General features: G+C 55.3%; 1 protein-coding gene and 1 long non-coding RNA gene across 2 annotated transcripts; both read right to left on the bottom strand.

Moving 5' to 3' along the window:
- Positions 1 to 498: 498 nt before the first annotated feature.
- Positions 499 to 4,688, bottom strand: LOC141991583 (uncharacterized). The gene is made up of 3 exons (XR_012640390.1): positions 4,542 to 4,688; positions 3,138 to 4,397; positions 499 to 559 (listed from the first exon to the last, which is right to left on the bottom strand). It is a non-coding gene; the product is annotated as an uncharacterized LOC141991583 (long non-coding RNA).
- A 465-nt stretch (positions 4,689 to 5,153) lies between these two features.
- On the bottom strand, positions 5,154 to 9,334 carry LOC141991327 (maestro heat-like repeat-containing protein family member 7). The gene is made up of 7 exons (XM_074959631.1): positions 9,210 to 9,334; positions 8,692 to 8,797; positions 8,386 to 8,481; positions 7,584 to 7,688; positions 6,897 to 7,032; positions 6,557 to 6,642; positions 5,154 to 5,246 (listed from the first exon to the last, which is right to left on the bottom strand). The coding sequence occupies exons 2-7, from the start codon at positions 8,791 to 8,793 to the stop codon at positions 5,154 to 5,156; spliced, it is 618 nt and encodes a 205-aa protein (XP_074815732.1). The 5' UTR covers positions 8,794 to 8,797; positions 9,210 to 9,334.
- Positions 9,335 to 13,299: the final 3,965 nt, after the last annotated feature.

Genomic DNA, 13,299 nt, shown 5'->3' with positions numbered 1-13,299 from the left:
GGCCAGGGGGCCAATTAGCTTCTCTGGGACTCCTCCAATAGGACCTCAGGAGTGGAGCCTCAAACTGGGGCTGAACTTCATGGGTCCTAGGTAAGCAATGTTCAACAGGCTTCCAGGTGGAGGGTTGGAGTGTGGCTGCTCCCATGAACCCTACAGACCTGGGTTGAAGACCCCTCGGTCGTGACAGTGAATGATCTCTCCCCGCTCAAACCTCCTGCAGAAAACATTATCCAGGATCCTGGACACATCCTCTGAGAATAAAATGAGGATATCATGATGAGAAATAGGTCATGATGAGAAATAGGTACCAGGGCTGGGATCCAGGGATAGGGAAAGCTCCCAACCAGGATATGTAGCAGGAGCCCCCAGTTTGTTGTAAGAGCCCCAAGTGGCAGGAAGAGTGAATGGTTCTTACCTCCAGGAGATGCATGGGACCTTCCATCTGAGCCTCAATGAGACCCACGTTCCTTGGTTTTGAGAGGATGAGATCACCTGTCTCCACTGCTCCCTAAGCTGGGCTGGTTACAGGATACATCTGTGTGAGAGACTGGGATAGAGCCTGGAAGACAGATGTGATAATCAGAGTTCTGTCATCCCAGGGGGAGAACAGAGGATAGGTCCATCAATGGCCCTTGGCCAGGGTGGGTAAGAATGCTATCCCTAGCCTCTGTTTGACAGAAGCTGGGAATGGGTGACTGGGGATGGACCACTTGATCATTACCTGTTCTGTTCATTTCCTCTGGAGCACCTGGCATTGGCCACGGTTGGAAGACAGGATAAGGGGCTAGATGGACCTTGGGTCTGACCCATTATGGCCATTCTTATTTTTGGAAAGCGGACAACACTCTGGTCATGAATATTCTTGTGTGATGTAGGTCTGAGTAGGTCTTGGGTAATGAGTTCTGTACATGTACTGGAAATACACCCCCTAAAATGTGTTGAGGGGTCAGACTTGATAAACCAGTTTGGCTTAGAGATGGAGAAGAAGTTCCTGTTTGTTTCATGTTCATAGAGCCATTGCTAAATAGGCAAGAGGGGAGGGGAGACGAGAGTGTTCAGGGCAAGTGCTGGGGTAGGACCCCGTCAAGTTCCCAGGTTTGTGGGTGAGACCTAGGACAGGTCTCTGTTGGACAAAGGACAACACCCTGCTCCTTACAATCCTCTGTGTCCATGGGAGAGAAGGGATGAATCCCTCCTTGAGAATCTCAGCAGCTTCCTAGAAAGGAGCCAGTGCTCTTCTCTGAGGGCCTTCTCCTGGACCTCACAGGGGTCTGATGCTCTCACTCCGCAAGCCTGCCTGGGGCCTTGGAGTTAGCGCTCAACAGAACCAGGCAGAGCCCTGTTGTCGAGCACTAGCACCTTCCCTCTGTCCCTGAAGGAGGAAGGGCCCCAACACGGCTCTGCACTGACTGCCCTGACCACAGGTAGCCCAGTGGCTCTCAGGTAGCAGGACACAATGGAAATGTGGATCATCCAGTCTCATTTCCAGTCTCTACAGTAAAATTCCTCCTGCCCCTGCCCATAATGATCACCTCCAAGATGTGCTGGAGTTTGCCGTCAGCAAGCTCTTCAGCATGACATCCATGTCTCTGGGCAGGCCTTCTTCAGAGCCTATCAGCGGAGAGAGACCATGGGTCAGGGTGATGGAACCTGGGGCTACACCTACCAGGATGACAGCTGTGTCTGCAGATCTTGCCCAGAGCAGTTCTCTGCAGAGGGCCTGGTGCACAGCAGAATAGGGAACAGCCAAGCTGCTAGGGATGGGAGCTGGGCTTCCTGGCAGAGTCCAGGAACCAAAGCACAGCATCTGCCAGGAAGGGATTCCCCACAGAGGGCCAACAATCTCCCACAGAGGGGGAGTCTCCCCCTGACACTTGGTGAATCCTATGGCCTGTTCCCATCTCTGCCCACCACAACCCCAACTCAGCAGCTCCAGCTACCAAAGAGAGCAAGAACCAGAGGCCTTCCTGCTCCTGGGACAGAGGAGTAGATTGATGATCTACCTGGATGTGAGTGTTGGCCTTCCCCATGCCCATGCTCTATACTCCATTCAGGGCAGCGCACAGGAACTGCAATTCCTGTTCTGGATCTAGGGGCGGCTTCAGTTTGCTGGCAGGAGACTGTACACGCGACCTTGCAGTTGGGGAGTGACACAGGCACTAACTTGGGCATGGAAGTTTGAGGAACAGGGCAGAGGCCTGTGTGGGGCAAGGAGGGCAGGGATTTGGGAAGCAAGAGCAGAGGATCAAACACTTTCTTAATGTGGGTGAGGACGATCCCCATTTCAAAGATCGAGAAAGTGAGGCACCAGGTGGGAGAGTGACCTGGCCAGGATCACGTTACCACTCAGTGGCAGGGCTGCAGTACAACCCATTCCCTGCTCTCTGGACCCTGCTGCCCCTCCTATATGACCCCTCCAGCCATCCTCTCCCATAGGCCATCCCCACCACTCTCCAATACTAGGCTGTTTCCATAATGGAAGCAGGCTTGTAACAGAGTTCACTCACCGATAGGTGCCCCTTTCTGGGAAGGCCTCGTGTCAGCTTTCCTGCTGGGCTAGCACCCTCGCCGATAGTCACTAGGGCACTCTGGCAGTTTTTTGGCTGGGAACTCAGCCCTTTAGCCAGGTGATCATCTTTTAGTCCACTCCTTCCTGGGTGGCGTTCATCCCAAACTAAAAGTCCAAAAATGTCTTTAAGAGAAACAAGGTCTTCTGTCCCTTTGGGAGTTCTTCCTAATCCTGACTTTGGCTCGGCCTGCCCTTGTTGGCCTTGGTAGCCCTTTCTATGGCCTTGTACGTCCCCTTCCTTAGAGGCCATGGGAGAACCAGTCCTACCCTGGATTCTAGGTTCTGCCCCAAGGCCCTGTACCGAACAGCTAGGCCTGCTTCTGTACCTTTGCTGTGGTTTTCCCTGGTTTTCTCCTCAGGTGGAGCTCACTCTGTAATCCATTTGGCCTAGCTCCAGGCTGTATAGCCCACAGGCCAAGCCCCCCTGTTATATACCCTCCTCCTTAGAAGGGGGGCAAGTTCTATTCTTGTCGAAGCTTCATCCCTCATCCTCTCATCACTGTCACCGGCTGCGCGCGTGTACGGCCTGCGCGCACAGTGTCTCCAGCTCCACTGCCAGCTCACTCACCAGAATTAAGAGGCATATTCCTTCTCTGCTACAGTATCCCAGTGCTCTTCCTGCAGCCACTCATTCTCCTTCACAGCTGTTTGCAGAGCCAGTTCTGAAGCCTTTAGCTTCTTCTGTAGCCTTTTTGCTACTGCCGCTGCATACGCCAAAACCTTTTCCGTCAGGGAAACCGGTCCCTCGAGACACCCGCTTGGGAGGACAGACCTTCCTTCAGCAACCAAGATTTCCATCAGCCCTCACGGATCACAAGGGGAAGTCAATCCTCCTGACTATGCCCATCATAAACCAATTACTCATTGTTACGTGCCCCCCGGCAGCCAGGCATGGCATCACAGCCCTCTCAGTTGGCTAGCGTCCCCCATCGATGGTCGCTCCAGCACCATGGCAGTTTCTCTGCCTGGTAACTCAGCCCTCTGGCCAGGTCACCACCTTTAGTCCACCCTTTTGGGGCCCAGCTTGTCTCACACTAAAAGTCCAAAAAGAGATCTTTCCAAAGAAATAAAGTCCTTCTGCCATCGCTGGGGCTTTTGCTCAGCCTGCAGCCCCCTTGCTGGGCTTGGTAACACTCTCCGGGTGCGTGTATTCCCCCTTCTTTGGGGCCAGTAGGGGAACCCACTCCCACCCTGACACTGGTAGCAGCCCAGGGCCCCGTACCCAACAGCTAGGTCTGCTCCTTTCTGTTTGCTGCAGTTTTCCCTGGGCACTTCCTACCTCTCTTCTCAAGTTCCCCTCTAGGCTTTCCTTGCTGCTCTGAGCTGGCTCTTTAGGGGGAGGTACATGATGCCTCTCAGTTAGGGCTCATTCTGTAATCTGCTAGGCTAAGCCCCAGGCTGTGCAGCCCAGGGGAAAGCACCCTGTTACAGGCCTGCTCTGTCCACTCCTACTGTTACTGGGCTGGGGTCCTTGCTCCCCATTTCAGACCTGGTTTCCAGAGGGGCGGAGTACCCACAGGCCCCACTGCCTGGAACTGGAGTTTGCTTGTTCTGGTGACACTGACATTCAGGCCTTTCATCATTCAGAGGCTGACAGGTGTGGTGAGGGAACTGGAGAAACCCCACTGTTGAGCAGAAGGAGGTCAAAGAGTTGGGATTCTGGGAGCTGATGGGTTTGTTTGCCCTGCTGCGGGAAGTGGAGCTGGAGACCAGAGATGCCACGTGAATGAGACTACCCGATGCTCTCTTCATGCCCGAGGGACTGAGGCCTTCTACCGGAAATGCTCTCAGGAGTCCAGGTTAGAGGACGTCTCTGGGGAGCCCCTTCCTAGGAACAAAACCAGGGTGATGGAGACGTCTCTGTGCCAGAGCTAGGAGCCAGGGACGGGGAAGCTCCCAGCCAGGCTATGCATTGGGGATCCCATTTCTCTCCCAAGAGACCCACGTGCCCTAAGGACTAAATGGCTCTTACCTCCATGGGGGAGTGGGGTCTTCCATCTAAGCCTCTTGGAGACCCAGAATTGCTTGCTTTGACGGGACGAGGTGACCTGTCCCTACTGCTCCCGGAGGTGGCTCAGCTGCAGCCTGTGCCTGTCTGGGAGGCTGTGACAGATCCCAGGGCCTGGAAGAGAAGCTGGGAAGGAGGCTCCTATTCATTTCACACCCAGAGACCCCGTAGAAGAGCCAAGGGGAGACTAAAGGGCAGGAGGTGAAGCTAGGCCTGAGCCTCTGTCCCACCCCCACCTCCTCAAAAGTGGAGCTTTCCAAGCTTCAGTGGGGCTAAGGGCTGTGGCCCTGACACAATGGCCCTTCTGCACCATATGGGGCAGGGAGAGCTCTGCCTGGGAGCAGGAGGAATGGGATGGAGGTAGACCAAGGAAACAGGGGAGGGAAATGGGTGTGAGGGAAAGAGCTCCTGCCCTAGATGAAGGAATTTGGGGGGGCAGAGGGAAGGACCCTGCTCCACAGAGGGGGAAGAGAGTTTTTGTGAGTGCCAGGGGGCTCCATTTCCCCTTCCACTAGCTCTCCATTTACAGGGAGCCAGAGCAGTACCTGCAGCAGGGAGCGGGAGTTGCTGGTGGCCTCAGAGGCACAGCCCCTGCAGTCCCTCAGGCACCTGGCGCAAGTGCCGGATGATGTGCAGCTGGCTCATCACTTTGGCCGAGATGTCCTCCTGCTGCAAGGAAACGAGCACCTGTCAGACTCGGACGCCCCCCGAGGAATCAGGGGGGATTAAGGGCACCTGGAAGCAGTAGCATTTCCACGCAGCACCTGCCCACCTCTGAGGGATGGATTCATCCTCCTGACCCCCAGAATGGAGTTGTGTTGTCCTTTCTAATGACCTCCAGTGCCAACCCCCCTCCTTGTAGGGTGAACTCCGGCCACCTCCCCGTCAGTGCCCCTGACAGCTGTTCCAACTCCAATCCACAGCTCAAATTCTCAGAACCCTCTTCTCCACCCCCACCCAGGCTGGGCAGGGATGGGGCTCTAGCATGGGGGGCAGGAGGGATTCTGGCAGCAGTGAAGTGGGATGCTTGGAGGTTGAGACCTTTCCCCAAGTCATCCCAGCCACTAACGCTGAAGCCGCAAGATGGCAGCCCTGGTGAATGGGGCAGATCAGCAGCCCCTGCTGACTGAATCCTCCCGTTCTCTCTAGAGTGGGTCCAGCCCTGTCAGCAGCAGGACAAGCTTCCCCCGCCATGTGCCTCAGCCCTGCCTGCTCAGTCACCATCACCAGTCAGTCCTTGGCCTCCCAGGCTGCCAGTGATGGGAGCAACTCTGGGTAGTGGCTCGGGTGACACGGACGCTAGGCCACTGTGAACTGGGTGCGGCCCTGTGGGACAGTAGAGACTCACAGAGGGCACTTAGGGGACTTTTCTGCCCTTCCCAAGAGCGATAGCACCATGTCCTAAGAACATAAGTCCGTGATGAGGTAATGCTTGTCATTAATTAGCCTTGCTAAAGAGCGGGGTTGGAGCTGCTCCGGGGACAAGCTGGTTCCCTCCTGCTCATGGAGGTGAATTCATCTCCCTTCCCAGTAGCACCTGCTTTCACTCTCATTCCCCACCAGGCTCCTTGCTGCCAGGCCAGCGAATGGTGATAGGATGGGAACGAGGCCTGGGCCCAGCCCCAATCTCCTGAGTCTAATGCAGCTGCTTACCGTGTCCCCCGTCAGCTGCTGGGCTTCCCCCAGGAGGGAGTAGGCGAGGAGCAGCCCAGCCTGGCTGACACGCAGCAGGGGGTCATGGATGGCCAGCACTGCCGTGCAGACGAAGAATCTTCTCTGCCCCTCTGAAGAAATTTCCAAAGACCTAAAACCAACAAGATGTGAGGCATTAGCAGATTGCCCAGAGCCAGGTGCCAAATCCTGGGGCTAGAACGGCATCTCCATCTAGTGGCCCCAGGAGGCAGCCACTGCAGGGGACCCAGCCACCCCCACTCCCTGAGTTGTCTCATGCCCTGGCAGAGTGTCTGTACCTCCCCTACCCTGGCTGTGTTCCTGTAGCCCAGGAGCCTGTTGTCTTGGTGCCAGTCCCAACACCACAGGTCTTCCGCCTCATGGATGGTCAGCCCTGGGAAAGAGAGACACACACACACATTTGGCATTCTGGTTGCAGTGCTTGTGTCCTTCCAATCCCATTGGTGGCTGCACAGTGGGCAGAGTCCTCGTGGCGTGCCTGGCCCAACAGAATTGCAGGGTGTGGTGTAGAACAAAGAAAGAGATAGAGAGAGACTCATCCTCTAGCCGGGGTCAGTCTGAGAGAAATTGGCTGGAGTCCCAGTCTCACTCTTCTCTCGGGTGCCATTTCCCAGCTGGGTTCCTTACCCCTCTGGGGTAGCAGCAGCTGGTAGAGCCGGTAAACCCCCTCCCTGGCCTGCTGGCTGATGTCCTTGTCTGGGTCACTGATGAACAGAGCCAGCTGTGCCACATGGTGACCCATCCTGGGGAATTCTGCTGAGTTCTAATGGAAGGGAGAGGGAGAGGGGACTCCATCAGCATTTTCCTGTCAGCTCCCAGTCCCCTGCTGGGCCAGGACTCCTTCCCCTCAGCCCCTCTGCAGGAGATGCCAGAGCAGTGGTCCCCAACCTTTCTGTGCTGGACACCCTGCCGCTGAAATGCCACTGGTGGCACCATGGCGTCCACGGGCACCGCATTGGGGACCACTGTACTAGAGGATAGGAGCTAGAGATAGACCCTTAATTTCCTCTGCCCCCAAGGGAGCCTGGAGCACAGGGATGTGGGCAGGGCCCTCCTTGAGGACTTGCTTCCACAGCTGCTCCAGGATGACAGGGAGACATGAACTGGAGCGTGGTCCCCTTAAAAGCCCAGAGAGTCGCCACTTGACCAGGACAGGAAGAACTTGACTCAAGCCAAGCTCATTCTCTGCTCTGACTCTGCCTACCCAAGAGGAACACTCCTAACCCACAGCCCCTGCAGCAGCAGATCCTACAGCCAGCTGGAGCAAGCCCACCTACGCCTGGAGTCAGGAAGCTGGGGTCAGAGGTCACTTACATCAAACTCAGGGAGGGTGATGGTGAATCTGAGCAGGGCCGTGCTGCTCCTAATGGCCCTGGCTCTCTCCTGAGACACCCTGGACACGATCCAGTAGTTAATGTGCTGTGGGGAAAGGAGGCATCTCAGGATCAATGGGCAGGTGCACATGTTGGCAAATGAGACCCCCCCCATACCCAGGGGGCTGTGAGCAGGGTGGAATATTTAATTCACTGACTGCAGAGCTTTAGAAGGAGGATTGTTGCCCCCAGGACGATGCTTGTATCCTGCACCTCACAACTTGTCATTGTCTCTCTAGATTGGAACAATGTTCGGTATCGGGCTGGTCCCGTCCTCCCTGAACTCCTGATTCCTGAACAGCTCACCAGGAAGGAGAGAGACCCCTCCCCCCGGCTCTCAAGTCCTTGGTTGGGTGAAGGGACTGAGTGTGAGCACAATCCCCTCAGGAATCTCAGGGCCCGTTGGAGAGAAGGGCTGATTCTCTGGGGTCCTCCTGTTTCTCTAGGAAGGAGCCTGTGACTCTTCTCTGAGGACCATCTTCTGGATCTCACAGGAGGGGTTCAGACTCTCACTCCCCAAGCCAGCCAGGGGCCCTGTGGTTAGTGCTCAGCAGACCCAGGCATTGCTCTGGCTTGAAGTCTCAGCTCCTTCCTCTGTCCGTCAAGGAGGAAGGGGCTGACTCTGCATTGCACTGACTGCCCTGACCAAGGATGGCCCACTGGGGGCCCAGCTAGGAGGACAGACCGGAAAATGGATCTAAGAGTTCAGGTAAAATTGCCCCCAGCCCTCTCATCGGCCTCACCTCCAAGATGTAGTTGAGACTGTCGGTGTCTGGGGACTCTGCCAGCAGGTTCCCCAGCATGGAATCCAGGAGGTCTGGCAAGACCCTATGCAGATCCTGCACAGCAAGGGAGAGCCATGGGTCACAGTTAGGGAAACTTGGGCTACACCTGCCACAGGATGGGAAGAGGGGTCTCTGGGAAGCACTGGTGAGACCCCCAAACACATATCCTGGCCTCTCTCATTCACATCCCACTGCAGGCAATTAGCAAGGAGTCATGGCAGGATGACAGCTGGCTCTTCAATCCATGACTTTAGCATGATCTACCTGGACTTGGGTGGTGTCCTTCTCTGTTCCCAGGGTGAAGACGGCATGCAGGGCAGCTTGAAGGAGGTGGGTCTGCAGCTCTGGCTCCAGGGCAGGTGTCATGGTGCTGGCAATAATAGAGAGGAGCCGGTATTAGACTGTGCAATGCGGGGGTGGGACTGGCACCAACATGGATGCGAAACTGCAGGGAAATAGGTGCAGGCTGGCAAGAATGGAAACTGAGGCACCGAGCCAGGGAATGACAAGGCCAAAGTTTTCCAGACAGTGGCAGGGCAGCAATAGCGCCTGTTCCCTGGACCCTGCTGTATTTGATCCTGGGAGCGAGCCTCTCCCCAAAGCCATTGCAATGTTACTGGGGTGAAAAGAACAGCCCAGCCAGAAGAGAGTGAACCTTCCTGCGACCTCTGCCAGAGGAGCCACCCTTGGGAGGTGACCTGGGAGTGGGAGGGGCAGTGACTCCCAGCCCTGGGCCTGAGCAGCACCGGGGTTAGAGGAACCGGGCGGGAGGGTCTCGGTACCTGAGGTTGCCCACAGCAATCAGGGAGTTAGCGAGGATGGTGCCGGGTGGAGAGTTATCAGGAAGCTCCTCAATGAGCTCCTGTGAGACCCAAAGGAGACAAAGGAGCGTGAGAGATTCGGGCCTCACTTCCCAGTGACAGGTTTCAGAGTAACAGCCGTGTTAGTCTGTATTCGCAAAAAGAAAAGGAGTACTTGTGGCACCTTAGAGACTAACCAATTTATTTGAGCATAAGCTTTCGTGAGCTACAGCTCACTTCGTCGGATACATACTGTGGAAAGTACAGAAGATCTTTTTATACCCACAAACCATGAAAAAATGGGTGTTTACCACTACAAAAGGTTTTCTCTCCCCCCACCCCACTCTCCTGCTGGTAATAGCTTGTCTAAAGTGATCACTCTCCTTACAATGTGTATGATAATCAAGGTGGGCCATTTCCAGCACAAATCCAGGGTTTAACAAGAACGTCTGGGGGGGGGGGTAGGAAAAAACAAGGGGAAATAGGTTACCTTGCATAATGACTTAGCCACTCCCAGTCTCTATTCAAGCCTAAGTTAATTGTATCCAATTTGCAAATGAATTCCAATTCAACAGTCTCTCGCTGGAGTCTGGATTTGAAGTTTTTCTGTTGTAATATCGCAACTTTCATGTCTGTAATCGCGTGACCAGAGAGATTGAAGTGTTCTCCGACTGGTTTATGAATGTTATAATTCTTGACATCTGATGTGTGTCCATTTATTCTTTTACGTAGAGACTGTCCAGTTTGACCAATGTACATGGCAGAGGGGCATTGCTGGCACATGATGGTATAGATCACATTGGTGGATGTGCAGGTGAATGAGCCTCTGATAGTGTGGCTGATGTTATTAGGCCCTGTGATGGTGTCCCCTGAATAGATATGTGGGCACAGTTGGCAACGGGCTTTGTTGCAAGGATAGGTTCCTGGGTTAGTGGTTCTGTTGTGTGGTATGTGGTTGCTGGTGAGTATTTGCTTCAGGTCGGGGGGCTGTCTGTAGGCAAGGACTGGCCTGACTCCCAAGATTTGTGAGAGTGTTGGGTCATCCTTCAGGATAGGCTGTAGATCCTTAATAATGCGTTGGAGGGGTTTTAGTTGGGGGCTGAAGGTGACGGCTAGTGGCGTTCTGTTATTTTCTTTGTTAGGCCTGTCCTGTAGTAGGTGACTTGTGGGAACTCTTCTGGCTCTATCAATGTGTTTCTTCACTTCCGCAGTTGGGTATTGTAATTGTAAGAATGCTTGATAGAGATCTTGTAGGTGTTTGTCTCTGTCTGAGGGGTTGGAGCAAATGCGGTTGTATCGCAGAGCTTGGCTGTAGACGATGGATCGTGTGGTGTGGTCAGGGTGAAAGCTGGAGGCATGTAGGTAGGAATAGCGGTCAGTAGGTTTCCGGTATAGGGTGGTGTTTATGTGACCATCGTTTATTAGCACTGTAGTGTCCAGGAAGCGGATCTCTTGTGTGGACTGGACCAGGCTGAGGTTGATGGTGGGATGGAAACTGTTGAAATCATGGTGGAATTCCTCAAGTGCTTCTTTTCCATGGGTCCAGATGATGAAGATGTCATCAATATAGCGCAAGTAGAGTAGGGGCGTTAGGGGACAAGAGCTGAGGAAGCGTTGTTCTAAGTCAGCCATAAAAATGTTGGCATACTGTGGGGCCATACTCTGGTCACGCGATTACAGACATGAAAGTTGCGATACTACAACAGAAAAACTTCAAATCCAGACTCCAGCGAGAGACTGTTGAATTGGAATTCATTTGCAAATTGGATACAATTAACTTAGGCTTGAATAGAGACTGGGAGTGGCTAAGTCATTATGCAAGGTAACCTATTTCCCCTTGTTTTTTCCTACCCCCCCCCCCCCCAAGACGTTCTTGTTAAACCCTGGATTTGTGCTGGAAATGGCCCAACTTGATTATCATACACAATGTAAGGAGAGTGATCACTTTAGATAAGCTATTACCAGCAGGAGAGTGGGGTGGGGGGGGGGAGAGAAAACCTTTTGTAGTGGTAAACACCCATTTTTTCATGGTTTGTGTGTATAAAAAGATCTTCTGTACTTTCCACAGTATGCATCCGATGAAGTGAGCTGTAGCTCACGAAAGCTTATGCTCAAATAAATTGGTTAGTCTCTAAGGTGCCACAAGTACTCCTTTTCTTTTTACTTCCCAGTGAGGAGATTACACAGCCACCCCACCTGCCTCCCGCTCCTCTGATTCTTGCCCACTAGTGACCAATCTCAGAATTTCTCCTGTCTCTTCTCCCCAATCTTCAGCCCCAACAATCCCTGTCCTCAGCTTCCCCTCCAGCACCAGCCATCCCCCATCCATTGGCCCGGGGAGACCCCTGCCCCTCCCCCGTCTCTGTCCTCCCTCCAGCTGCTGGGCACCCTGTCTCACTCACCACAATCTTCTCCACCACAGCCGCCTTGCAGCAGTGCGGCTCCAAGGTGTCCTGCCCTCTGCTGTGCAGCGAGACACGTGGGGTGGATGGCGTGCAGGAACATGAGCTGCTGGGCCTCATTCTGCACCCACCAGGAGTGGAGCTAGGGGAGAGACAGCCAGTTAGCCAGGGACCTCCCTGCCCCACACACACCAGCTGCAGGACTCAGGCCTGAATGGGGGCCCATTGTCCAAATCACCCACGACTCCTACACAAGCAGGGTGAGGAACTGGGACAGTGCCTGTGGGGGAAGGAGAACCCGGCTGGTGTGCGACAAACTCCCCCATCTTGGGGGTCCCAGATCATGGAGGAGAAAGGTCCCCATTAGGGCTGGTGGATCATCAGAGACAAGACCCTCTGCAGGGGGTCAGGATGCTGGGAAGGAGCAGGACAATCTCGGTTCCAGCACAGTTGGGGAACATTTGTACCTTTTCTCGGCCCTGGAGCTGCTCTTGGATGTTCTTGAGAACAACCTCCTCTGTTGCCACGTCCCCACATTCCTCCTCCTCTGAGTCCCTGGGCGTCCCTGCACCAGGGAGAGAAGGGGACAGGGTGACGCCTGCTGCCACTCTGGGGAAGGACAGTGGCATGGTGGGGCAACGTGCCCCCTTCCCACCTCCAGGACCCAGGGCAGATCGGGCCCCACACTCCCCCCTCTCAATGATGCCTTCAGCCCCCAACTCCTTCAGGAGCCCATAGCAAGGAGACGCCTGCCCCCCCACTGGCCTGGACTTCCTCGGAGGTACCTGCCCCCCTCTCCCCTCAACTGGAGCATCAAGGACCAAAGTGGCAGCATCTAGTGTAAGTGGGGTTCATGTGGCTCAGGCCAGACACCTGGGCTGGGGACCCGCCCCACAGCACTGATCGAGGGCCTGGCCCCAGGGTGTTCACAGCCCCCTCCTCACCCCTCCCTGAGCCCAGCCTGGCTCCTCACCTGGAACAAAGCAGCAGCACCCATCGGCCTTGCTGCTGTCCGAGTCCCAGGTGCTGCTGCTGTCCCACGGGGATCGGGCCGAGCTGCTGGTGCTGGGACAGGGATCCTCCACCTCCGGCCCTAGGGAGGCTGGAAGGTCCTCGGTGACTGGGCAGGGCGATGCCTCCTGCAGGGAATCAGGGCTGGGCTCCTGGGGCCGGTGCTTCCCACACAACAAGCCCCAGAGCCACCCTGCCCGGCTTCTCTCCTGGGCTGGGTCCTGCCTGCCCAGCCACATCCTGGGCCAGCTCCATTTCGGCCTGGTTGGTGCCTCTCCCACCTCGGCACCTGCGCCAGAAGCGGGTTTCCTCTGCTAGAAGGCTGGGCGCTTCCACCTTCTGGCCCGGCCGGGAGCTCCTTCCCCGCCAGCAGGGATGGAGGGACAGCTCTGCTCCTGGATAAGATGGCAGCTGCTTCCCCTCAGGCTCTGGGACCACCTGCAGAGCCTTCTTCCTGAACATCCTCAGGAGCCTGGCCATCCTGGAACCAAGCGGGGAGCAGGCGTGAGTCTGGGGTCAAGGCAGCCTCTCACTAACCAGCCTTTCTGGTCCCTCCCCATCCCTACCCCAGCCAGAGCAGCTCCTCCTCCCCCACACAGGGGTGCAGGGAGTGCAATCTACACACACTGGCAGGAGTTCATTGCATGATTGGCTCGCAA

This window comes from Natator depressus, chromosome 7 (genome assembly GCF_965152275.1).
Source record: "Natator depressus isolate rNatDep1 chromosome 7, rNatDep2.hap1, whole genome shotgun sequence".
In the NCBI taxonomy this organism is placed as follows: domain Eukaryota; kingdom Metazoa; phylum Chordata; order Testudines; family Cheloniidae; genus Natator; species Natator depressus.
Note: the sequence above shows the minus strand (reverse complement) of the source record. Positions and strands in the feature narration are given on the sequence as shown.

What these genes read in the sequence shown, in the direction of transcription:
- LOC141991327 (XM_074959631.1), bottom strand. Translation starts at nt 8,793, where the DNA reads ATGACACCTGCCCTGGAGCCAGAGCTGCAGACCCACCTCCTTCAAGCT. An exon ending in GTCTCAACTACATCTTGGAG is followed by an intron (nt 7,689 to 8,385) that starts GTGAGGCCGATG and finishes CTTTCCCCACAG; the next exon opens with CACATTAACTACTGGATCGT. An exon ending in GCTACAGGAACACAGCCAGG is followed by an intron (nt 5,247 to 6,556) that starts GTAGGGGAGGTA and finishes GTTTCCTTGCAG; the next exon opens with CAGGAGGACATCTCGGCCAA.